The 25,898-nt window shown below is 37.9% G+C and overlaps 1 protein-coding gene across 1 annotated transcript; it reads right to left on the reverse strand.

Annotated features, from left to right (window-relative positions):
- Nucleotides 1-572: 572 nt before the first annotated feature.
- Nucleotides 573-25,623, reverse strand: CAPN6 (calpain 6). The gene is made up of 13 exons (XM_004606298.3): nucleotides 25,525-25,623; nucleotides 18,746-18,925; nucleotides 9,692-9,823; nucleotides 8,153-8,361; nucleotides 7,528-7,720; nucleotides 6,788-6,981; nucleotides 6,454-6,531; nucleotides 6,163-6,349; nucleotides 4,249-4,371; nucleotides 3,862-4,064; nucleotides 3,211-3,332; nucleotides 2,732-2,868; nucleotides 573-2,199 (listed from the first exon to the last, which is right to left on the reverse strand). The coding sequence occupies exons 2-13, from the start codon at nucleotides 18,908-18,910 to the stop codon at nucleotides 2,017-2,019; spliced, it is 1,926 nt and encodes a 641-aa protein (XP_004606355.1). The 5' UTR covers nucleotides 18,911-18,925; nucleotides 25,525-25,623; the 3' UTR covers nucleotides 573-2,016.
- Nucleotides 25,624-25,898: the final 275 nt, after the last annotated feature.

Below are 25,898 nucleotides of genomic sequence, written 5' to 3' on the forward strand. Positions count from 1 at the left end.
TCTGTTGAGATTGGAGTCCCTTCTCTTGCAAAATACCACTTCCTGTCAGAGCCAGGACTTAAGAGAAAAGGAGAAACATTTCTCCCATAGCCTCGTCTAAGATGGGTAGATGATGGTGGAGTGAGTGTAGAAGCAGCTGTGTTAACTCATCACATTCTTTCAGTTAGTAAGACAGGTCGTAGGAAGAACTTGGTATTTTGTCTTGTTGGGAGGTCTGTCCTTGAAAGAACTCTTCACTGTAGCTTTGACCTTGAGTATAATGTGTAATACTTTTCTCAGTATGTAACATCAAATATCATCCAAAATATCCTTAGTATGGCAGATAGTTACTTTCCATTCCCCACCCTAGCCAACCCACCTTCTGAATAAATGACTGAACCACTATCACAGTGCAACCAAGTCTTCTGCTGGTGCATGAGCTCATCTTTCACCCACCACTCACCTACCCCCACATCTACACCACTTTTAGTAACTCTGAAATAAGTCAAAACAAATGGTGACCCATGCCATCTATTCTATGCCACTAAATCAAAGCAACACTTTTCAGTTTATTAAATGTGAATTTTATTGTGGTTTGGTTAATGTAAGGCAGTGGGGTGAAGGCACTGCAGAAATTACAAAGACTGGAAAACATTATAGGAAATGAGAGCACTAAAAAAGTTACAAGATATTTTTAAATGGATGCTTGCTAGTCTACACTAATTACTACAACTATGTTTCTTTTCATCATTGTAGAAGCGTTGAAATATTGTCGGGGCGCAGGGTTAAGGAGGTAAGGAAAGACTTCATGGAGGAGGTGGCATTTATGCTGGGCCTTGAAGTAGGGATAGAATGTTGATAGATGAGATGGAGGGAAGAACGTTTCAGCATAACTGACTCAAAAAAATTCTGCAAAGAACTGAGCAAACTAGAGGGCAAACAAACACTCTCAGGGAGTGGAGTTTCTCAACTGAGAGAAAAACCTGAAGGGCCTAGACTGAGACCCAAAATCTCAAGCTCCCAGATGAGGTCTTTACTACCACCAGGATAAGGAGGCAAGGGATAATAAGCTTGCTTTTAAACCTAGCAGCAGGAGATTTCACATTACAGTCAGGGGCCTCAGACTGGCTGAAGTCTTCCTAGATGGATTCTCTCATCCTTTCAGGCTGCGTGAGATTTATTTGTCCTTGCTCTTGCCAACTGACTGCCTGAACGGTAGTTCGTGCGCGCCCAGGTGCGCGTGTGTGAGTGTAAGTGTGTGTGGATAGGTGGGGGACAAAAACTCTTTTTCCATTGCAGCTTTTTCCACTTTTCCCTCTCATGGCACCCAGCTGGCTTCCAGATGAGCTAGAGTTCAAGCCCTTCTTGCTGTCTAGGCCTCCTTGAACCCCAGCTCTTCATTAAGCACCTAGGAAGCTTCCTCAACATGAAGGTAAAGCTGTGGGGGGTGACTTGGGTTAGGGCAGGAGTACACTTTCTGGAGGTGGTGGTAGTGATGGTGGTGGTGGTGATGCTGGGTGATGGTGATGGAGGTGGAGATGGAAGTAAAAGCTGGGAGCTTATAAGCAGGCTCTGGCTGTGAGGCAAAATGCTGCTCAAAGAACTGTAGTGTTTACCCAGGAGGAAGGATGTCAGGCTAGACCAGCTTGGCCTTGATCAACCCTCTTCCTTTCTAAACATGCCCTATGAGGAAGAAAACTGGGCACCTGAATGCAGCAAAGACATTGTTATAGTATCCAAGTTGTTGTAGCCCTGCTTGAAATGCATTCCCAGAAGCCCTGGAGATCTTTTCTGGGCAAACATTAATATGACCTCCAGGTAGGACTGTCACCACCCCCTGTCCAGCTGTCGGAGGTATATAGGTTATGTAGCAGATGCTACGTGAATTGGGAGGTATAGGGAACTTATCAGAAGAAAAGAAAAATTAATTATAGTGATGTTTTTCTTTCAAAAGGTTATGAATCTTAGATGAGATCAGGCATCTGACAGAAAATCAAAGGATGGAAAGCTCTGTCAGAATCATCTGAAACTGGTGATTTAGAGCTCAGTGAGGTCATCACTGGAAATGATCTTGAAGCTGATGTGGCCTTGCTTGACTTTGGCGGTTGGACCACCCTTCTTACGTAGGTACAGAGATTTTAGATCACGGCAGTCGCTGGGGTCAGCATCCAGAGTAACTTGCCCCAAGAACTGATCACAGAATTTTCGGCTGTTCCAGACCTAAAGAAAGTCCAGAGAGTGAAAAATGAGAAAACTGCAAGATCTGACTGTTCAGTGGCATATAAGCTTAAGGCTAGGGAATGTCTGTTAAAAAACCAAGAGTCCCTTTCTCTGACTAAAAAGAAGATCCCTCAATATAGGTTACAAAGCCAACAGAAAAGTTTAATATCTAATTTGACTTATGAGATAGTTATTTAAAGGCAGCTGTCAGAAATCTTGTCAGAAAAAAAACATTGAAATGGTAGTAATTCATCCTGAACTAGAAGGATGAGGGGCATCTGAACAGACGTGTATGGCTCCCCCCATGGAATTTGCAACCTTGTAGGTTTCTTCCAACAATTATGTAAACAGAGGAGATTTAGAATGGAGATTAATAATCAAGTCAATATCTATATCTTCTGGGATATGTCTTTGAGTGAAAAGCAAAATAAAAAATACAGGATAACCTATTCTCTGTATCTTCAACATATATAAGTCACTTGAAGATGTCTATTATCTGATATTGTATGTTATTCCCTGTTCACATTCTTACCTGCACAATAATAGGAATGTCAGTGGTCCTCCTGTAGAAAATGGCCTGGGTGTCAAAAATGGCATGAACAGTATTCTTTTGTACAGGAGAACGAACTTCCTCCTTTCCACACTTAATCACCAAGTAGGGGTTTACAGCTGGAACAAAGTAATATTAGTTTAGAACACAGTGATTAAAATTACCTTTTGATGCAGGCATGGAACACTACTACTGTCTATTTCAGGGTTTTTAGCATATCATCTCAGTATTGGATGGTGCTGGACCCAACAATTTTGTTCCTGCATCCCTTTTCTACACTTCATATAGAAATATTCCAAAGGAATATTGTGTAGTCTTTGCCATTGAAATTCACATACAACCTGACTTTTTTAGATTGATTGAAAATGCATTGCAAAAGGTGATCTGTGGCAGTATTTGCAAATAAATGTGAAATAAATAAAACAGAACTTTACTTTGACAAATACCCTTGTAATTCTTACCTTCATTGGCATACTTCTTCTCCAGGCCCTCAGCACTGTGGACAGTGATCTGGGTGACTACTTTGGGGTAGCCACGAGCCAGGTTCCAGCAGGACATCTTGGGCATGTCCAGAGTCAATTCCCTAAAACATACAAAAAGAGAAGGAGAGGCTTTGATGATAAGAAAGGCCTGCAAAAGGAGACATTGTTACTGAAAATAAGACATAAAATGCCGAGTGACAAAGCCTATTACTACTCAAATATTACTTATATTTTATGCATATGTTTCCATTTCTCCTTGATTTAAAAACCAATAGATAAAGCTCAGAATGGGAAGGGCAAAAAAGTAACTCCAGTGACCCAGGACATATTAAAGGAGCACAGGGAAGTATCACCTGTTTTTATGAGAAGAGTCAGCCAGGGAACATAATGATAAAATGTAAGTGCAAAACACCTATAACCTCTTCCCTCTTAGAGGCCTAAAGTTCGGACCTCCACTGCAGAATTTCTCACGAGCCCACTTTGGAAAATTTAATATCCCTGTAACTTCAGTGGAGTTTAACTTGAATAAGTTGTCTTTGAATTTCTGCTTAAGGAAGAAGAGATCTAGATGTTCAAAACTGGAGGCAAAGCAGAGAACAAGAGTTTGAAGAGCTGCCAAGGAAACGGAACCTGAGCTGGACCGGCACTTCAGAGAAGATTCTCAGGAGAAACTCGCTGGTTCGACCATGCTGGAACATGGTTGGAACAAGCACATAGTTGCCTTTCTTCAGGTACTTGCTCAGAAACACTGTGCGTGTGTCAATATAGGTGGAAGTCCCAGCACGCTCTTGGATGTAGAGGTGGTGGAGGCGGAACTTACGGTTCATCTCCACCTGGAAATGAAATAGAATTAAATACTCCATTATATTCCAACCATGCATTTGTTTTGTCTTGGAAGATTCTACATTCTCTTTATATTCATCTTCCCAAGGCATTTCTTAATTTCTTTGGCCCAAAGCCATCCTAACTTTTACATTATTTTCCTTCATTGTCTAGGTATGAAATGCCTATTGATACCTTGAAGAGCTCAAAACCAATGATGTAATTGTCAGGTCTTCCCATGCGCCGGTAAGTACGCAGATCCTTCTGCTGCAGTGACATGATGACCTTGTGGCCATCTTCAGGCACAGAAAAGATGTACTAGAGAAAAGAGGCCACGGAAAAGAACTTAGTTAGAATTCACATCCTAAGAAAGAAAACTATATTATGTATCATCGATTTGGGGTGTTTTCTAAGTGTTTTTGTTGACCATACCAAGTGGTAGATTGGCTTCCCAAGTATAGCTCATAATACTTGTTTGTCCCTATGTCATTCAGTTAGTGTGTGCTGAAAACAGCTTCCTCAAAGTTAAATAAATATGGTTACTTGCTTAAACATATATATTTAAAGCTTTGTTTTAATAAGTACTTGTTAGGTCCTTGTTTCTTTTGTTTTATTATTGTCCCTTTGTTTTAAAAATCTGTACACAAAAAATCCCAGAATTCATAAACAGAAGCATTCTCATTTAAGTTAATCAGGCATAGAAGCATTCTCTTGGTCTAAACTTTTGTACCTATTCTAGACATGTAGCTTGTGAAGAGACTGAATCTGCTATCTTGAAAGAGTGATCTTTGCAACCACCACTTTAGGGAAGTTGCAAACCAGTGTCAGAAAGTCTAATTCTGACTTTATCAGAATAAAAGTCTAATTCTAACATTATCAGGGTGCTAATTGAAAGTAAAACTAAATAACATCAGATTCTCTCTGTCTGCCCCTATTATTTCCCCCCTGTCCTTCCATTTTAATAAGGCACAGAAGCATATTCCAGTCTATAGAGTCTCAAGGTTTCCAAATATCAATCCTGTACAGAAATTTCATAGCAAAGCCATAATAACTATTTACCTAGCTTTGTATATGTGCATGATACATGAAGTATTTCTAGGGTGGTAAATATGATTGAGGCAAGGAAGTAATATGAACTTTCTTTTCTTCAGGAACAATTAAGGTAGGAAAGCGATAGAAGAAAAGCATGAGTGAAATATTCATCTACCACCCAAAGTAACCTCTCAAATGCCTGGCAGTGGGATCCATAGAAAAAAAATACACCCATAAAAGGCATTAATACATTTAGAATTTTTGTCTCCTGTGGGTTTTCTCATCAGAACACTTGGGAATAAAATCATCAAGACTATTATAGATGAAGAGTTTGGATATTTTAAGGTTTTCTTTAGGATGTGCTTAGGTTTGACACAAAATGTGTCACCTAGAACGAATACCAAGGACATGGTTAAAAGAAAGTCATTAACAGGGGTGTGAATCAATTCATGGGGGAAATAATCTGATTCTAGAATGCATTTGATAGGAATCAGAAGGACAGTTTGCTTGAGAAAAAGAACACATAAAGTAAGGGTGCACCCAAACTAATAGTTGGAAAATCAAGAGAAATGGAGCAAACTGAGAAAGCATCTGGGAGTAGATACTCTCTTCAATGTAGGGCCATCAAAAAGATACCAGGCAGTGACAACATGTCATACCAAGCAATGTGGCCTCTAGAGAGATTTTACCAACATATTATACTATGGCCTAAGTGCACCTCTTCAAAGCGTCGCAGTTGGCCATGCTTTACAAGTATCTGAGCCCATCCATAAATATCTAGGTTAATGACTATTATGAAATTTGTGCAAAGGGAAAAATTGATATCAATGATTTTTCTTTGTCTTTTTGGACTACAACCAGAGTAATGCACAGGGCTTATTCCTAACTCTGCATTCAGGATCTCTCCTGGTGATACTTTGGGGACCATATGTAATGCCAGAGAGTGAACCTAGGCTGGCCATTTATTAGGCAAATGCATTACCCACTGGCCTCAGAAGCGACAAATTTATGACAGGATGCGACACACATTCCTACTGCATTGACCATTTGGAAGCAAATAAAAAGAAATGATCAAACCTGGGGATTCTGCAGGAAAGTATCACGGTTGTTATAGCAACCCCCCGAACGGTTCATCAGAGGATCATCATCCACAGTCCAGCATCCCACCACTGATTCCAGCTCCTTGCGTCCAAAAATAGGGTTGTTCACATTGCGGCAGACATTCAGTTCATGAAAGTTGCGGCAAAAATCCTCCAGGCTCATCCTGAATAAAAGGAGTACAGGAAATAAATGAAGATGGTACACAATACCTACCCCTGTATAGCCATGTAGAAGTCCCAATTCCCTCAGCACAAAAATATATCTCACCAAAACTCTCCATCATCAGACATAACAAGTCCCAGATTCTTGCGATCTGTTGCAGTCAGTTGCTGCCACTCTTCAGAACTAAAGAAAAATAAAGAACAAAGAGACAAAGTATGATATTTGCTATTGACTATACATAGTAAGCAACTGTTAAAGGAATATAATACATGAAAAATGAGCCTACTTTATCTCACCTCTGGCTTTAACACAGACCCATGACTGATAAGAGCCCCAAAATGTCACTGAACATTGGTAGCTCACTAGAAGTTTGGAAGGAATAGTTTGAAAGAAAGATAAGACTTATGGAGAATACAAATCAAAGTGGACTGCGACTCACATTTCACTCCAAGGACCACTCCATTCTTGTCTTCCCAAGGGATTTCTCAGGCGAACCATATATAGCTTCTCCGTGCTGAAGACTTCCACGAGTCTCTCTCCAAGGCGGATCTTGCGAATATCAGTCATGGTGTAGGTATGGCCCTTCAGAAGTCCCCAATCAGTTTCTACCTCTTGTTCCTCCTGATTGGGAAACTGATAGTAAAGAATTGAATTGGTTGAAGCATACAAAAATTGGGAGATCCAAGTATTGGCTCATACTCTCCCTTGATTGATTTATTTTAGTTTGGCTGCAATAAACTTTTCACATGAGGGTGGAAAACTGATCCTAACTTCTAATGTAAGACAAAATACATAAAGGGAAAGAAATAAGGTATTATAATATAACAATTCACTAAAACAATGCAGATGAATTCTAGTAATGCATGAAGATAAGAAAATTAAAATATGATGGGGTTGGTTTATTCCTTGAGAAAATACCTACAAATCAATAACCAAGCATAAAGATAGGAGGAGTAGAACACTTGGCCTTTTACATCAGCTCAGACATTGGCAATGACCCCCATCAAGATGACTGGCATAAAAAGATAAGAAGTTAAAATTATTCTGTCTCTGTGATAAGGTTCAATGTGTTTCATTCACTTTTTGAGTTACAAAATGACATTTTATAGAAGTCTGGTGCTATACTCTACTAAATTTTTGAAATGAGCAGAAGTATAATTGTTTTAGGTGAATGCGTACCTCAATGGAGCAACAGATCAATCCTCCTTTGGTAAATGTTTTGTACAGTTCTCCAAACAATTTGTACTTCTCCTCAACAAGCTCAGTGTATCTTCCTTTCTGCATGTCAATAGTTTCGGCCAAGGTACCAGTGAAGTCCACAATGATGTCAGTGGTTGTCAAACCATCAAGGGCCTCATAACAGCCAAGAAGCCTAAGGGCAAATATGCAAGGTTATTTTTATGAAATTATTTTTCTAGATCAAGTTTATCTTGTGCCTTAAAATTAGGATAGCTCTTCCCAGTCATCTGGCTTTTTCCTTAATATAATATGATAGCTTGAAATTATAGTCAGAGATTTCTAGATTTAGCCTATGTTAATTGAGGAAAGTCCACATAGAAAATTCATACACACAGTGGACAAGAAGAAAATTTGAGATCATAATACAGTAATGATCTGTATATTAGCAGTTGGACTAGGAACAGGTAGATGTTTAATGAAAGCCACAAGAGCTATTTCTCTCATCTAAAATTCGACAAAGATAAGACCCAATTTAAATAATAGAGAAAGAATGAACTCCAAAGGACAAAAGTGGCCTCCCTTTCCTCATGCACCCAAACACTAACTTATTGGCCTTCTTCCTTACTTTGCATAAGCTTTTTCCAACAGAGCATTCCAAAATTCATTCATGGAGGTGGAAAAGGAGAAAACAAGATCTCCATTGATGGTGGGCAGCAAATCATCAATTACCACCTCAGTCCATTCTCCAAAATGCCAGAAACGGAAACGAAATATCCCAGCATATTTCTCTAGTTTTCGAGGGTCCCATTCCTGTTCCTTGTGATTGGGAATTGTCTGGAAATATAAGAACAACCCATCAACTGTTATCCACCATAACGCATCTAAATACTGAGATTACACTAGACTTCTGGTAAATTCATGTCACTACAGGCAGCATATCAAATACACCTGGTTTGTGTTTAGGTTGGAAAGTCCTGGGTAGAGCATTTTCCCCATATCTGCTTCCTTAGTTCAGTTGTGCTGAAGATGCAATTACTAACCTGTCCTGAATCCACACAGGGTATGAGGGGAAGCCAGTTACAGTTTATTTCCCACAGATAATGCATAAACTGGATCATAAAACCCTGTCTGTATAAAAGTGTTCATGGTTGCATTTTTAAAAGAAAAACAATTAAAATATAAGCTCCCCAGCCATGATTTAAATTTTAAACAGCCTATCCTAACTATATAGATTCTATAACATATATATATATATGCATATTAGGCCAAAAAGTAAGTTTAAGAAATCCTCCTTTTATCTATTTACTTTTGGGTTCTAGGGCCATACCCAGCAATGCTCAAGAATTGCTCCTTGGGGCTGGAGCAATAGTACAGCGGGTAGGGCGTTTGCCTTGCATGTGACCGACCTGGGTTCAATTCCCAGCATCCCATATGGTCCCCTGAGCACCGCCAGGAGTAATTCTTGAGTGCAGAGCCAGGAATAATCCCTGTGCATTGCTGGAGTGTGACCCAAAAAGAAAAAAAAAAGAATTGCTCCTGGCTCCATACTCAGGAATTATTTGTGAAAATGCTCAACTGGGAGAACCTCATGAAGGCTTTAACCTCTGTACTATCTCTCTGGATGCAGAAATTCCTCTTTTATACAACAACTACATATTAATTTCTAAAGTTAGCTTTTCAGAAGAGAATTCTCTTTATCCCAATTGAACAATTCATTGATTTGAATTCTACTTCAATGCCAAGGAATTTCAATTAACTTAATTTAGTAAAACATTCTCAAGTATCTATTACTTTCTCATCTTTCCTAGTCTTTATTTGTTAGTGATTTCCTGATCCCCTTCTGGCTTTACACATCAGTAAATACATAGAATGCAAATATACTGAGATACTTAGTGAATACACTGCAAGTGATGAAAAAGTTAACTCATATGTGTGACAAAACAAATAGAGGAAAATGTGAATTTTTGGATGTAGATGACTATATGAATATATAATTCTTCCAACTTTTCTGTAATTGAGAAAATTTGCATGATTAAGGGAGGGAAATAACCTAGTCACCTTCTGCTAATAAACAATCTAACTTATCAATTGACGTTTCCTAAAGACCTTAAACAAGAAAAAGTTATAAACTGAGTCAAGTCTCTCTCATAAGGAGAGGGAATACCTTTGTCCAGTGAGACTCCTGAACAGCCAAACAGGAAAATGCAGAAACCATCGGCTTGTGCCCCAATCTCCCTTGAATCAGTTGGTGGTTGCTGATGTTGCCCACAATAAGACGGGGGTCATCACAGATATCCTGTGGATAAAATTATCGGTTATAAGCATCTAGGAAAAGTTTTCCAAGAATCACTGTGTGCTGAGTCAGGCAGGACAGACTTCATAGACAGGATGAAGTTGGAAGATGACTAGGACTTCTATAGGTGGGATAATGGGGAAGTTGGGGCTGGTAAGAGAAAATAAAATCAAGTAGTCTACTTTAGTTAACCTTTATTTCCAGAATAAAAATTATGTAAAAAAGTGGGAGACAAATGTAAGGAAGAATTTCTAGGAAACATGATGAGATGTGCTGATCTTAATACAGCTGTCACTGAGGTTTGGCAGGGTTTTCACCATAGCAGTAAATTTTGTTAATGGTGGTTTTTGTTCGGGAGCCACACAGAGTCATCAGGACTTATACCTGGTTCTGTGTTCAGGAATTACTACTGATGGACCTAGGGAACTAAACCTAAAATGACAGAAAATTATCTAGAAATATGTAGAGCTAATATATCAGACCATTGCAAGTGACAGATGTCCAAGGCAGATGCTTAGGTTTTCCAGAGGATATCTAGAGGTGGACACTAATTTAAACTCCAATCTTTTTGTCAGAATGTGATTAAATTCTGTTATTTTTGTGCAGGATAAGGTTTGCTGAAACACCCATACTTGAAAGGGTGCCTTAAGAAACAGCCCTGAAGAAGATGCATATGAATATTTCTCATTTTGATTGAGTTACTCACAGACACACATATATTTGATTGTAATTCATTGAATTTGTTGATGTAAATTTTGTCAAGATACTCACCTGTGATTGAGAGAAAAATTAAAAGCAGTAAGTCACTTTAAATGTAAAAAAGTATTTCTTGTTTCTAAAAAAGGAGTTAGGAGACCTTATCTATGAAGACTTTTTTAACATAAAGCAACAGTAACAACAGTCTCCATGACAACCAGATTTTACACATCTTTGGATGAATATGGAAGGCAGCTGCATTAATAGTGTATGGAGCCTTTTAATACTCTCCACACAAGAGATATTCTGAGAGTATCTGTCGATCAAGGGCAGTATTTGTATGCAGTGTATTTATTTATCTTTCTCCCAATCTATATCTAATGCCACTCCCTCTGTGAATTTGAGGATAAGACACAAATATTACCATAGCACAGTGTGATGAAAGAGCAGTAGAGGCATTTTATTTATTGTCAGGTACTGAACCCTGTGTCTCACTCATGCAAAGCATGTGCTCTATTCTGAGTCACACTTTTGCTCTTCTTTGAAAGGTTAAAGGGTTCCTGGAGAAAGGATCCTTAAAGTTCCTGGTGGTAAATAAAATGGATTCTGAAACAGTGGAATGTGAATGGAAGACTATTTGAAAGATCAGAGTTAATAGTTGAAAAATGAAGGGATCTAGAGGCATAACAGTAAAATGCACAAAGAACATAGCCGCATACATGAGACTATATAATTGAATACATGATTATGTTACCCTGAGTATCAGAATGTGCACAGTTTAGTTCAAAGACAGGAAATACCAACGAAGTCTTGAGTAGGCTGAGAAAGCTGGAGGGAAGATGCAGTTTGGCTAGAACCTTAACTTTTTGCTTACCCAGCAAAAAAATAAATCAGGCTCAAAGGAAAAGAAAATATAGACATATATCCTTTGAAAAATTATTCAGTAGAGACAGCTATATTTTACTGGTTCTCAAACCTCTTTTTTAATGGAGATAATTCTTCCTGATGAACGGTCTGGTCTACGGAAAGAAACATTCCACATATTCTTTAAAAGCCAAAATAACTCTGGAAAGAAATAGGCAGTCTGGGCAGGGACAATTCCAAATTGAAGATTAATCGGGTATTCTACTACTGCCAAAATGAGAGGGTCAGGTGGGTTGAAAGTTTTTTATTTTGTGGCATTTTTCAAAGATGCATGTGAGGCATCCTATGACTAATTTTCTGTCTGAGAAGAAAATTTCTATTTTATTAAATATTTTTATGAGTTGAGAGTGGCTTAATTTTTCATTTATTGAACATAAAGTAGGTGTGTTGAGTGAATTAGAGTTTGATGGCCTTTCTCTTCTCAGTGCTAATCTTTCCTACATTGAAATTAAACACATTTTTCCTATCTGTATCAGATTTTATAATTTTTTGCAGCAATATGTAAAGTTATGATAATGATTTATTAGTTCATAGAACAGCTTCTGGGCATGTAAAACAATGATGTGAACACTTATTGGTATGTGAAGAGTGCAGTTTTAGATTATTAAGGAAAGTATTTTCTAATCTTATGTATTAGTGACTGGGCTGTATTATAGAACATATAATTTTCATTGCGCCTTCATTTCACACCATGGAGCTAGGATCAGCTAACGCTTTTGGCATGCGATCTTGTCAACTTTTGTTCAAGACATAAAAGAAAATAAATGAGCAAAAGTAATATATAAACTTCACTCTTGTTGAAGCACTAGGAATTCTGTAGATCTAAGCTGAATGAATGTGGTATACATATAATTAATAATTTTAGAGAGAGGAGACTGTGTATGTGCATAACATTTTTGCAAAACTCATTTTCCATTTTCTCTTATAAACTGACCTGTGCCCTGGTTTTTCTCCACCACTTTTCATACAGGGTTGATACTATTCAAAATCAGTTCTAAAACATGGAAAATTAGTAATCCATAGATTTTCAGAGTTGAAAGATGATTTTAGCCAATCTCTTAGTTATGTAAATGACCAAACAGATTCCAAGAATGGCAGCAACTTGACATTCACATTATCCAGCTAGTTAATAGGTTATTTGAGTTATAGTTTCTTCAGAACCATATACAATTAAGGAAAGGACTCTCAAGATTTTAGATTTTTTTTTTGCCTATAGGTTTATCAATCACCATTATATAAAAGGTTGATACTACGCAGTTCTCCAGACACAGAGATGCAACTGCCTCTTTTTGTCATGTATCCAGCATTACATGCCTGTTTGTTTGACACTTAAAAGTGCTCTTTTCTTTTAAAAGACTCGTGTAAATCAAACAGCTTTTGTTTCAAAGCTAAATACTGCCTACAGGTTTTAGTTTCTCCAATTGGATCTATGTAGGAATCAATCTCTTAAGTATGTCAGCACCATGTATAAAAGATGTGATAAAATCTTTATCAAATAAAATCTTTATCAAATCAAATCTAGTGAAATACTAGAAAGCACCTAAGGAGGCAGAAATAGTAAAAGTTAATGAACCCATAAAACCTAAGACCAAAGGGTGATCCATTGGAAAACAATGAAATGGCTGTTTGTTGATTTCCCGCCCCCACCACCACCATTTCAGAGAATTGTCTTCCTGTGAGGGCTAAAAAGCTAGGCTTGAAAGTTTTTCTGTAACTCAAAGCTGAGATGCATACTGCAGATGGGACATTTCAGCTTGAGCTCTGCTGAAGTTAGGAGTGCAGTTGGGGGAGAGGTCACTCCTCACATATTACATATTTGAGTGGCTTCGGGAGAGTGGGGAGATGCTGATCCCCTAATGACTCCCAGCTGTTTTGGCACAGTTGATGTGATCCTTGAACTGGGCTGCTTGTCAAGGCAAAGTAATTTCTTGGGGAGAAACCACACAAAAGAAGAAAATTGAGCACCGCGAGTAAATCCAGGAATGGTCCCCAAACAATCTTATTCCCAAGCCAAACTCTTCTTCATGTAAAGTAACTTCTTGAGAAATATGTTCTCCTAGCTGAGCATTGAGGGACCCTCTTACTGTCCTCACCTTTCCTCCCTCTCCAAAGATTACTAATTGGGAAAGTATGCATACAAATAGAAGGCATATAAGCACAAGTTCTGTATATATCACTATATCTGATTCCACTTGCATCTACCACAGCTAAATCTATAGCAATTTTTCTCACACAGAAGAAATTTTCTTGCAATTGGCTTAAAGGTCCAGAATAAACCTCAGCCAGTACAGTAAAATAAGCCAGTGCCTAGGAAATCATCAGCCAGAAAAGCGGAGGCACCTTTAAAACTACTACATGAAATCTAGCAGTCTTGGATGGATAGGCTTCTGGATACCTACAAATAAGGGGCATTAGGACCAGAATACTAAATATTCTAGAAGTGTGCATTAGAATCTGAGAAAAATGGTAGTCAAATAGCTTTATCTTATTCTTAGAAAATTAAACTATCTCCAGGCAGAGTACTTATATATGGATCTGAGTTCAAATGCTGAACCAGACACTCTAGGAATTAACATTATTGAATGTGGAGTTTTCCTTCTGCATGAACATCTTGTCTTCAGCAAAACAGTCACTTGTTTCCTAAACCCCATAATGAAATTGCAATATAGAGTTTGTTAGTAAAAATACTAAGACCACTTTGTAATTTAAATTTCAATTTGCTAAATAATGATCTTATTTAAAACATTCTTATTGTTCCTGAGAACTTCCAAGTACAAATTCCAAATAGATTTACTGGAAATAATTCATCCATGCAACGGGATACTATTCAGCACTAGAAAGGAACAAAGTAATACAAACTTCTTCCTGGATGACCTGTGAAAATGTTATACTAAGATAAAGAATTCAATTAATACTGTGATATCATTTTAATGGAAATGTTGAGGATATGTAAATCTAGACAGAAAGAAAAGGTTTATTTATGACTTGTGAGAGAAGAAATCAACTCACTGCAAATGCTCATAAGAAATCTTATTGGGATAATATAACTTTGCTAAACGTGGCTTGTGATGTTCTTTGCAATAACTCGGCAAATTTCCTAAAAGTCAGGTACCTATGTATTCTGCTTCTAACAGCTTCTCTCATCAACACTTTCCTTCCACTTCTACCACCTTAGACTTAATGCAGAACCTCATCACCTTCCTCCAACCCAACACAATGAGATGCTCTCAGAGGAAGGTCTTCCTTAGAATAAGACCTGGGAAAGGAGTATGGGGGTGGGGGTTAAATTCAAAACTTCACCTGGAAAAGTGACATATCTTCTGCAGGGACCCTTGCTTCCTTTACAACGGGCTATGAAAATCCCCACGAGGGCTTGCTTACTCTATTTCAGTTGTGGATTAGATGTGTCTGGTTCTAAGATACTATTGTAACTGTGAATGAGTCACTCTGGAAAAAAGCCAGAAAAGTGGAGAAAGTGACTCAGGGTTGCTGCAGAAGACATTTTCTTATAGGAATTTGGCTGCAAGATTTCAGTTGAAAGCTCTTACTTGTCTTAGGAATACACAATAACTTAATATAACTTAGCTCCTAGAATTTATTAGGAGTGTAGATGTTGAAGCCCCCTGAATAACAGGAGTGTGTGTCTCATGGGATATTCCTGTGTACCCTGTGTACCTGTGAAAGTAACTGAGGTCATTGGCTTGTGAAGAAATTAAGGTTTTTCTGTTGATGGTATGAAGATATGAAATCCATAAACAATTGGAAAACACTAAAATACCTGCTTATCCAAAGTAAATCCATACACCATATTAAGGAAATGGGGAGTGAGGAGAAGGACCTGGCCCTGCCCTCTGATGGTAAGGGCTGAGTTAATTGGTTTGATTAGTATTTATAGGCCTGAAAGCTGACACATTTATGGCAAAACTTTTTAGCATTGACGCAGAAAGAGACAGAAAATACAAGTTAACCATCCTTCCTCCATTTTAGAGTCTTCAGAAAATAGCCATGGTAAGTATGATCCTATGTGGTATGCCAAGGGACAAGATGCCTGAAAGCTTCCCTGAAAATCAGGATCTCGACTTTGCCAATGAGGTTGGTAAGGCCAAGTACTCATCTGGTATCACTGAGCCAATTCGGAGAGGCCCCAGGCTCTCAGCTTTCCTGATGGGAGGCCAGAAAACATTGACGTGATTCTTGACCACAGGCTTGGCCTTCACTGTAGCTGGAATGGAACCCACAACTTTCTGAGGAGACTCAGATGGTGGTCCAGAACCTTGTTCTTTACCCAAGCCCCCCACAAGTGGCCCACTTTCCAAGTTCTGATCCAAAAATGATCTGCACTACTTAAAAAACCTATGTGACTTACTCACTGTATGCCTGGAAGTAACATTTCTTACGTTGGCAGTAATTTATTATTTAACTATCTGATAGCTCAATGTTAATCTCATTAATCAGAAAGAGAGCTTCACCTCAGGTTGCGTCTGCAACTTGGACAGATGGGGGCATACAATGGTTACTCAGTATGTAATTCTCAAGTGCTCTCCCTTCAGACTAAATTAAAATAAGTTCATTATTTTTAATTTATAATAACTGTGGAAGAACTAATGGACGCATAGCCTCACCAGTGAAAAAGAATGTGATTACTTACTGGAGGGAAGACATCTATATTACCAAAAGAGACAAAATTTTATCTCCTAGAAATGGCAGCATGGTAAAATGGAAACCAATATGGGTTAAATATAACCCGGAATTAAATTCCACCTTGTTACCGTTTTATTTGGACATATTCTTACCTTATCTCAAGATCCAGTTTTCTCATAAATAAAATGGACATCGTACCTACCTGCCTTTATTTTCTAAGATAAGAAAGAAAATTACAGCAAAGTGCATTTTAAGACACAAACTTACCAGACCATCACAAATAAGAATAAAGTGAAATATATACAAATATATATGTATATATACTTATAGATCTATATATACATACACACATGTATATTCATTACATATATAAGAGCCTGGCAAGCTCCCTGTGGCCTATTCGATATGCCAAATACCGTAACAATAACACGTCTCATTCCCTAGATCCTGAAAGAGCCTCCAATTGTTGGGAAAGACAAGTAAGGAGAGGCTGCTAAAATCTCAGGGCTGGAATGAATGGAGACGTTACTGGTGCCTGCTTGAGTAAATTGATGAACAACAGGATGACAGTGATACAGTGATATATAGAGAGAAAACCTCTAAACTCAGTGTCTATGTCTATAGTGAATGTGTCACACATGTAGATGTATTTTCCCTATACATCCCATATTTCTGACATTCCCTCACCCTGGAAGAGGGTGCCTCTGAAAGGAGGGTTATTATCATGGTTATTATTTTTGTTTCTTCCTTGGTAATCCATTTAAAATTTAATCCACATAATTTGAAATAAACAGGCTAAGGATAAAGAAATGAGCCAAGACAGAGGAGGAAGATGTGACTAAATGTCAGTCTAGGCAGGAATCTCTGTTGGTGTGGTATCTAGGAAATAGATTATGTTGGCTTGCACTTTTGTCACAAATTAGATCTCCTTCCAGTTCAGACCCTCACCACATCAATAATTTATTCTCTTCTGCATTTTTAAACTTTTCTTTACACTTTACTACTTAGCAAATTTACTCCTTACCCTATAAATAGACTCCCTTAAGTCTATGTTATTTTAAAAAGACACCCTGAGAAGCCTTCTTCAATTTTTTGCCTTCTTTTAAAAATACTACTATTCCCTACCTTATTTATCCAATTTCTTTTATATTTAAGTAGCAGAGAAAAGTGAGGTCCTTCTTTTACTACCTTATCTTTGTAAGAAGAATCCCAGACAACAATTCTCTATTTAATCCACGTATTTTTGAAATTATAGTGATACCTGCTCATGTTTTCAAAATTTTTTAAGGATAATAATCTACAACAATATCAACAACTAGAAGCTCTTCATTATAGAGAGAACTTCTCCAAGTTGCATATTGTCAATGGCTATCATGTCTATGGGCAGAAACACTGAGATATGTCTTTTGAATTACATAGGAAGCCAACATTTTTAAGCAGTTGATGTATCTTGGCACCTGTTGGAAAGCTATGGAAGCTGAAGTTGATGTTGGGACATTGTATGTCTGATACTCTATCATGAACAACTTTGTAAATCATGGTGCCTTAATAAAGATTTTAAGGAGAAAAAAAACTCCATATAGGAATTGAGACTTTGGAAACTGCAAGTTAAATGTGATATCCTGCTCATTGAAAAAGGTGAGTTTAAGTTGCAGATTTATGTGGTTTTGTAACAGTATAAATAAGTGTACATCATTCATTGGGATAAAAAAATCTTTGGGTGGGGGCTAGAGAGTTAGGACAGCAGGTAGTGGTTCTTGCTTTCCATGCAATCTGGATTCAATCCCTGACTGTCCATATGATCCACTTAGTCAGCCAGAGTGCTCCCTGAGCACAGAGCCAGGAGTTAGTTCCAACAGTGCCAAGAGTGGGTCAAAACAAACAAAAAAAGAAAATCTTTAGGATATCATGAAGATCCAAAAACGTTCAGTTTATAGCAGTCCTCTGTGGTTTATCTACCTGGTCACCCATTTTCAGAAGGGCCCAAGATGAATATTCTTCTATATAGTTATATCCTATAAGTATAGCAAAGTTGGTATTTATCTTCTAAACTCCATAATCCTATTATTTAATGCACTGAGTTCCTTTATATGGAACCCTTGAAGAGGGTGCTGAGGCTTGGTTTAGAAACACAGTATTGAGTTGTTCCAGAAACAACTATAATAGGTGACACCCATAATTCTGCTTGGATCCCACTTTTCTAGCTGTGAGAGGATACAGGTGATGGTATCCAAAGAACAGAAAAGAAATTCCTTCACCAAGCATAAAATTTATTTTTCCTTGTAGAGTTCATTTCATTTATGTCACCATAATAAGTTGTTTCCTGCTCACTAGACTAGTCTGAAAGTATCTTGATGTTACTCAGAAAAATCAGTAAAGAGACAAGAGTATAGTTTTTGAGTTATCTTATTTATTCAAATGAAAATCCATAAGAAGACCAGTATGGTGCATGGATTTGGGCTCTGTTCTGTTTAAATTATTGAATCAAACACAATGTGACTAAAATTCAAGACTTCTTAAGCAAGATTCAGAAATATGAGAAACTTTCTATTTTGAAGTTTTCTCTTAAATTGGTCTATACAGAGTAGTCTATGTTCTGGGTAAAGTTAAACCGCAGTTATAATGAAAGACAGTAAGAAAGACACAGTGGAAAATGAAAGTTACCTGAGGTCGTTTCCACACCACCTTCCCAGGAAGCAATCTGTTGTAGAAAAGTGAATCATTCTCAGGCAGAAATGTTGGGTCACAGAAAAGTCTGCCATCTTTGATGCATTCCTGCTTCAGTTCCTGGTATTTTTGATTTTTGAAGAGCTTCAGAGGAGGACCCATAATGTTGAACTATGTCTAGAATGAGAAAATTGCTGTCATTGGAGAAAAAAATCTCAAGTCTTTTAGAGATTACTTGAGATTACGCAGATGGTAATCACCCTAGTGATTTATTCCCAGAATTTTGCATTTAAGAGTGGCTTTAAAGAAAAAGTCACCATTTTCAGAGAAACTAGGGCCCTGGCTCTGCAATGAACTAATTTGGAGCTATAGATAAAACATCTAAACCATTTCAAGGTCTCAAGTTTTCCGTCTGTCAAATGGGGTAATTTGGAACCATAATCTTATTTTATAAAAAAACAAATAGACAGAAATGCCAAGATTACATGTGATCTTAGTTTCATGTGAATCATGATGATTTAAAGGGAAATTATTCATTTTATACAAGCAGGGCGGATCTCATGGTAAAGAGCAATTCCAAATCTTAAGAAAAGAGAGAAAAATAGTTTGCTATGTTCAGAATAAGTTAGAGCTACGCTCAAGGAAGGAGCAAAGCCTTCCAACTTCTAACAAACTCTTTTGCACAATTTCTTCTCTTTATCATTTAAAGATATTTTTTACTACCCAGAAAAGCTAATGTAAGAAAGAAAGCTCAGCAACAGGCCTCCAAAGGGAAGGGGAGATAGGAAGACTGTGTGTCTTTCTTCTTCAAAGTCTAATGTGCAATCACTTGCCTGTGATAAAAGGCAGAATTCAAAATTCAATTACACTCATTTGGTGGACTGTAGATTCACTGTTACTTTCTTTAAAAAAGATCCTCACATGGCTAAAAGGATAATTAATATAGTGATTCGTCAGGCAGTGGCTATAGGAGTAACCCTCACATAAATGCCCTTAAGAACTATATTTATTAGGCTAATTAGAAAAGCAAATTTGATTTTAAATAACTCATGGGCATAATGAGTTTTCATAGCATTTGCTTGACTCACAAAGATAGGTTTATAATGATATCAATGATCATCTCATAACACTCATTATTAAGAGGAGATTTTTTAAAATGACAGAATGCCAACTATTTAACATATGTTTGAAGGATATCTGAATCTGTATTCTATGATTATATGAAGGTCAAAACAAAACAAAAACAAAGTAAGAGTATTAACTGAAAAATGGGTGGAAGCAAAATAAAAGCTACAATAATACTTTAAAGAATATCTGGGAAACAAAACTTAAAATCCAGTTAATATATACAGTCATTATTTTATACTGTATCAGTCGTCCCATTACTCATCAATTTTGCTCAAGCAGGCACTAGTAACATCTCCATTGTGAGACTTGTTACTGTTATTGGCATATCGAATATGCCACGGGCTTGCCAGGCTTTGCCATGCGGGCGGGATTTCTCAGTAGCTTGCCAGGCTCTCAGAAAGGGACGGAGGAATCAAATCCGGGTAGGCTGTGTGCAAGGCAAATGCCCTACCCGCTGTGGTATCACTACAGCACTATCATTATTTTATCAAAAAAAACTAGTCAGACATCTCTACTATTTTTGCTCATGCTTTTTCAGTGAAAAAACTGTGCATTAGAAGACCAATAAAAATTATATCCTTGGGCCCAGAGAGAGAATACAGGATAAGTTTCTTTCTTGTTTTTCATGCAGCTGACATTGATTTTATCCCCAATACTACATTTGGTCCCTCTACTCCAGCCAGGAGTGACCCCCGAGCATAGAGCCAGAAATAAGCCTTGAACAATCCCGTTTTCCCCATTCAACACACAAATTTATATGCAATGTTATTTACGACTTATACTATAGGTAAATAAATTTATTATTTCTCTGAATAAAAAAGAATAAACATATGAAAATAAACACAGCTGTTCCATAGCATTATTTACTGAAGATTATTTTTTTAAATTGAAGGACTCTGTAAGATACCAAAATCTCCTACTGTCCAGATTTAAGTCAGTTTATGTGTTTTAAATGTCCTAGTGTATTTCATTGTATTTGAAGGCATGGGTATCATCAGTAACAATTTTTCATTAAACAGCATCAGAGCCAATCTGAATGCTTGCCCGAGCTCCTTTGTAAAGTCTGTTAAAAGTGGACCTCAATTTTCATGCATGTTCAAACTTAAAACAAACACTGCTATGCCTCTAAAATTTTTCTGGAAGATTGGATGGACTGTCAGAGGGCAGGGAATATAAATGGCAGACTCTCTGTGACTCTTAGAACATTTAGTCTTCTAGAATCTCCTGCTGAGCATTTGGATAACGGAAGGAGTATTCCCTATGCTTGAGAAGTCTCTGTGCTTATCAGACTCCTTTGCTACTCAGTCGTATGGAGAGGCATGTAAACACTTTCAAAGGGAATCCCAGTTATATACTGAGGGGCTGTGTACAGACATTAGCAACATCAGTCAAAAAGAAAATCAGGACTGATCTTTAAATGCCAGTGTGACCCCAATAGACACTTTCAGAGATAGAATGTTCAGATGATGTGGACAGATTAAGTCTTTCAGGTGAGGGCAGCTGTACGTTGGGGACACACAGTAAATAAATAGGCTATCAGCCTGCACTTCGACAGACATTCTCTAATTAAAGTAAAATTAAAGCACCAAATCCCATCAGACTTGCAGAGTAGTTTCTGTCTCAGTAATGGAAGAGCCATTCCATTTACTTTGATGTTTTCTTTAATCTTCATTTTTCTCATCAGAAGAATCAGTTTTTCTATCCTGCTTTCCTTATGCTGTAGATCTAACCTAAAATTTGTTAGCATGAAAATATTTTGAAAAAGTAGAAATGGCTCCACATGCATTGTAATCTCCTTCATTCTACCATATGGAGCTGAGTGTACAGCCATTGTGTTGGAAATGCTTGTTGAGTGAATAAATATTTTGTGTAAAAATTAATGTTTGTATGGAAATTTATTATTTGAAATATACATTTTCTATTTCTGTTATCTTTGTGAAATATAAACTTCCTGTTCTCTTATCTTGGTTCTTGTTATCAGTAAATAGTATCTGTGCTCCTCGTTTTATATTTGCAGAAACAAATATAAAAGGGAGAGGGACAATTAGAAATCGGTAGAGTCAAGTCAAATTCAAACCTGCTTAATATTAGATTTAGTGTGCAACTTTCCATGACACCACATTGCTTCTTTTGGTCACCACCTTTCAAAGATTTTTTTAGTTCACATGAGAAAAACTCTCCAAAGCAAACATGATACCTAACTTTGAGGTCTTCTGCCTAGAATTTTCTGCCATGGTGGATATAGAAAGGGTTCTTAATTTTCACAGTTTGATGATCATGGGGGATTTGAACTCCAAGGATTTATTAGTGAACAATCAGAAAACTTCTGAAAAGCAGAACTTTTTTAAAGTTGGGTCTGTTATAAACAGCAGAGCACAGCAAAATGGAGACTGGAATGTTCTTTTGTTATCTTATTCCACCCTACAGTGAAGAGAGAAGAGAGTCTTTAAAGTAAAGACCACATACAAGGAAAGTTGGTAAACAGCATCAAAGCTAGGGCTTTGAAAATCAAGCAAAGAGAGTCCAGCTAACAAACGGATTGTGCACGTTAGAGAAGTGGGGACCTGGTTTCTAGAGGTCAATGTCATGATGCGGGGGTGGTGGTGGTGGTGGTGGTTAGGGGGTTGGGTGACACAGAATGTGGGATCTTGCACTGAGGTGTTAATCTAAATAACTACTATTTGAATTGGGATCCCAACCAAGAAATAGAGTATGAAGAAGTTTGCATGGGCCAAAGCAAGTGGAAAGGGTGGATCCAGAGTCAGGCAAGCTGCAAATTGCCAGGGAGAGCTGAGTAGCCTGCCACACAGAAGAAAAGGCTAAAGTTGGGTGAGGGAACTTTATCTACTGACTAGACTGGAAAATGTGGGGATATGGGTCAAAATTCCTAAGAATAAAAATCACCTGCTTGGGGGCTGGAGTGATAGCACAGCGGATAGGGTATTTGCCTTCCACGCGGCCGACCCGGGTTCGATTCCCAGCATTCCATATGGTCCCCTGAGCACCGCCAGGGGAGATTCCTGAGTGCAAAGCCAGAAGTAACCCTTGTGCATTGCCAGGTGTGACCCAAAAAGCAAAAAAAAATCACCTGCTCCATGAGCTGAAGCTGCTTCATGGTCAGCACCGAAGCAGACACCATAATTTTCTCTAAAAAGTGAAATTTGCCTCAGATCACTAAAGAGAATTGCAATCTCTTAAGGGAAAACGACTCTGAAGCTTCAAATTGCTTTTGATTGAGGTGAGTGGGAGAGTACAGGAGGGCATTTAAGAGGGGGTGGGAGGAGGAAAAAAAAAACATGACTCTGAAGATGTCCCTGGTAGTTTATCATTATCCCCAGTTTTCACAGTTGTACTGTACTTAGGGTAAACTCCTATGTAAGAACAATTGGAAGCCTGCAGAAAAAAAGTGAAAAAAAGAACTATTAAATCTACCCAGCATGAAGTAATAACGCTTTAGTCAGCCTTTCCTATCCTCACACCATGGGGTAGTTTGGTGAGAAAAAATAATGGGCTTGAAGAGGAAGAAGTAATAAAAACTGAATATCCACGTTATAGTCAAAGTCATGGTCCACATCTATGGACATGCATTGAGCAAAAGACATATAATTACTTAGATTCAAATAATTGCCCAGATATGCATGGGGTAGAGAGAGATCATAATATTAAAAAAAGTCAGAATTCTGAAAAGAACATAGTTACTCAAGAGATCCAAAATCAAGTTCCAAGTATCACCATTTCATGTATGTAACATTTCTGTCCCTTACTTTTCCTGAAGCACTTTGGAAATATGAAGGGTACACCATCTACTTAAGGGACTACTAGGGGGAAGCTAAAGAAACATGTTTTTTAACTATTGAGGATAAGACCAACATAGATCAGTGGTATTAAGAAGCATTCTTTTACTTTATTTTTACGTAATGTATATCCCTTTTCTTTCCTTGGTAGAAATGGAGGCGTTTGAGCACATGCTTTAAATAAGACCTTGCCATCTAAAAGGATAATATATAAAATAACCCCTTTGCTGTTCTCTTTACCTCCTCTATTTTCACTTTTTTTGCTTACTCCTCTACAAGTTCCCCTCCCCCCCTTGGCTCAATAAGCTCATCTTGTAAATCTAATTTTAAAGACTTGAGAGAATCTAATTCCATGTTCATACCGTGTAACACTCTCAGAAATTACTTATTCCAATCCTTTACTTCTACAGGAATGTGGCACTAAAACCTGAACTGCCTCTTTTCACCAGTTTAGAAAAGGGTGGTGGGGGGGAGGAGCATGCAGACGTGAAACCACAAGACACTGCCTTTGAAAAATTTCATTTTCTACTCTTTTTTTTACAATAATGCACTTGGTATTACTATATTGCAAGCTGCCAGAAGGTGAGATGACTTCAAATTAAGACCAATAAAACAAAACAAATATTATTTGGGGAGGGGGCATCACAAAGGGGCTTTTCTTACATTTAACTTAGGGAAGGAAAACTCTGAAGAATATGGAGAACCTGATTTTTACTCTGTTTAGACTTTTCCCTAGCCTGCTAAGGACTCTAAGAATAAAGACTGCTATTCAAATTCAAGGTATTTACACACATACACATGGATGTCCATGTGAAAGCACATGTTCACAAACTGCTGAAGGAATGATTTAATTAGCAGCTTCTTAAAAATTTGTCTTCAGACTATAAAATTTCCTACTCACAACAAATATTAACAAACAAAACAACTAAATTTCAGAACAATATCGATAATCAATAAAACAAACCTGCGATGCTTTAACCTGAAGCTAGACATAACTGTCAGGATAGAAGAATTCAGTTTTCTATTTACCTTGCAAGTCACTTAGAGCTCCATATTATCAGAACCAATTGTTTCCGTTGAAGTGTTAATATTTTTTCCTACCCATTCTCTGGTCTCCACAGACCCAGCCTGTTCTGGTTGAGTAACCTAGTTAAGCCCCTAGAAAGAGAGTAACTGTGAAATAAAAGTGCATGTGTGTGTGTCAGAGAGAGAGAAAGAGACAGAGAGATTCCCGACTGCAACTCAAAGTTTTAAGCTTAAACAAGAATCACAGAACAATAAGACCAGGCTGGTCAGGGGCTGACAATAAAATCACCAAGATCAACCTGTCACCAGGAAGACTGTGGTTGTTCAGAAAGGACAGCCTTTGCTGACACTCCATGTTGTACAACAATGTATAGACCATGCTTCTCACTTTCAGGGCTTAAAGCCTCAAAAAGTGACTTTAAGACTGTCTGTGTGTCAACAATTTGTCCACAGCGATAGGTAAATAGAAACTCTGACAGTCTAAGTTCACACTGTCATACAGACCTTTGCAAATTTGTCTTCCTATACCAAGTAGTTTGGGCAATAGGAGAAAAAAACACCTATAACCAACTATCACCAGAAAAGTCAATGCTAGAGATGCACTATCATACTGACACATTTCCCCCCAGAAATCAGAAACTCCACAAAGTGTGGATTGTCTAGACTACTACTAGGCACACTGATTTGTTCCAGACAAACCTTGAAATCCTTAATATAGAGTTTGACTAAGTGTAACTTGAAGTTTAGATTTTTTTCCCTGTGTTAGATTTTAAGTTAGTCAGCAAATAAAATGTTAGTAAAAAGTTTGAAAATGTCTTTTCCACTCACCTGAGTGATCCCAGGAGTCTTGCTGCTGCTGCCGCTGCTGCTGCCGCCGCTGCTGCTGCTGTTGGCCAGGTAACCCCTACAGAGTCTGGTCAGTCTGTGCAGCTGAACAAAGATTCTGGCTTTCTTAACCTGAAAACTATTTGGGCTGTACCAAGCTCTGCTCACAGGGGGAGGTGCCTCGCAGAAACTTCAGGAGGCTTTGCCCCTCCCAGCAGTCAGAAACTAATCCTGAGTCATGAGGAAAATCTGGAAGGCACCCCTGCCAGATGTGCAAACGGGATGCCCACTCCAGATCCACCCTCCAGCAAGTTGGAAAACTCAGGAAGCCACATTTGAAAGCTCCTTCTGTTCCAAGGAGAAATAGGACTTTCAAA

This window comes from Sorex araneus, chromosome X, assembly GCF_027595985.1.
Source record: "Sorex araneus isolate mSorAra2 chromosome X, mSorAra2.pri, whole genome shotgun sequence".
In the NCBI taxonomy this organism is placed as follows: domain Eukaryota; kingdom Metazoa; phylum Chordata; class Mammalia; order Eulipotyphla; family Soricidae; genus Sorex; species Sorex araneus.

Excerpts from the sequence above, each read along its gene's own strand:
- CAPN6 (XM_004606298.3), bottom strand. The coding sequence starts at position 18,910 with ATGGGTCCTCCTCTGAAGCTCTTCAAAAATCAAAAATACCAGGAACTG. Across the intron at positions 4,065-4,248 it reads TTGGTTTTGAGCTCTTCAAG|GTGGAGATGAACCGTAAGTT; the intron begins GTATCAATAGGC and ends TTTCATTTCCAG. Across the intron at positions 3,333-3,861 it reads GAAGTGCCGGTCCAGCTCAG|GGAATTGACTCTGGACATGC; the intron begins GTTCCGTTTCCT and ends TGTATGTTTTAG.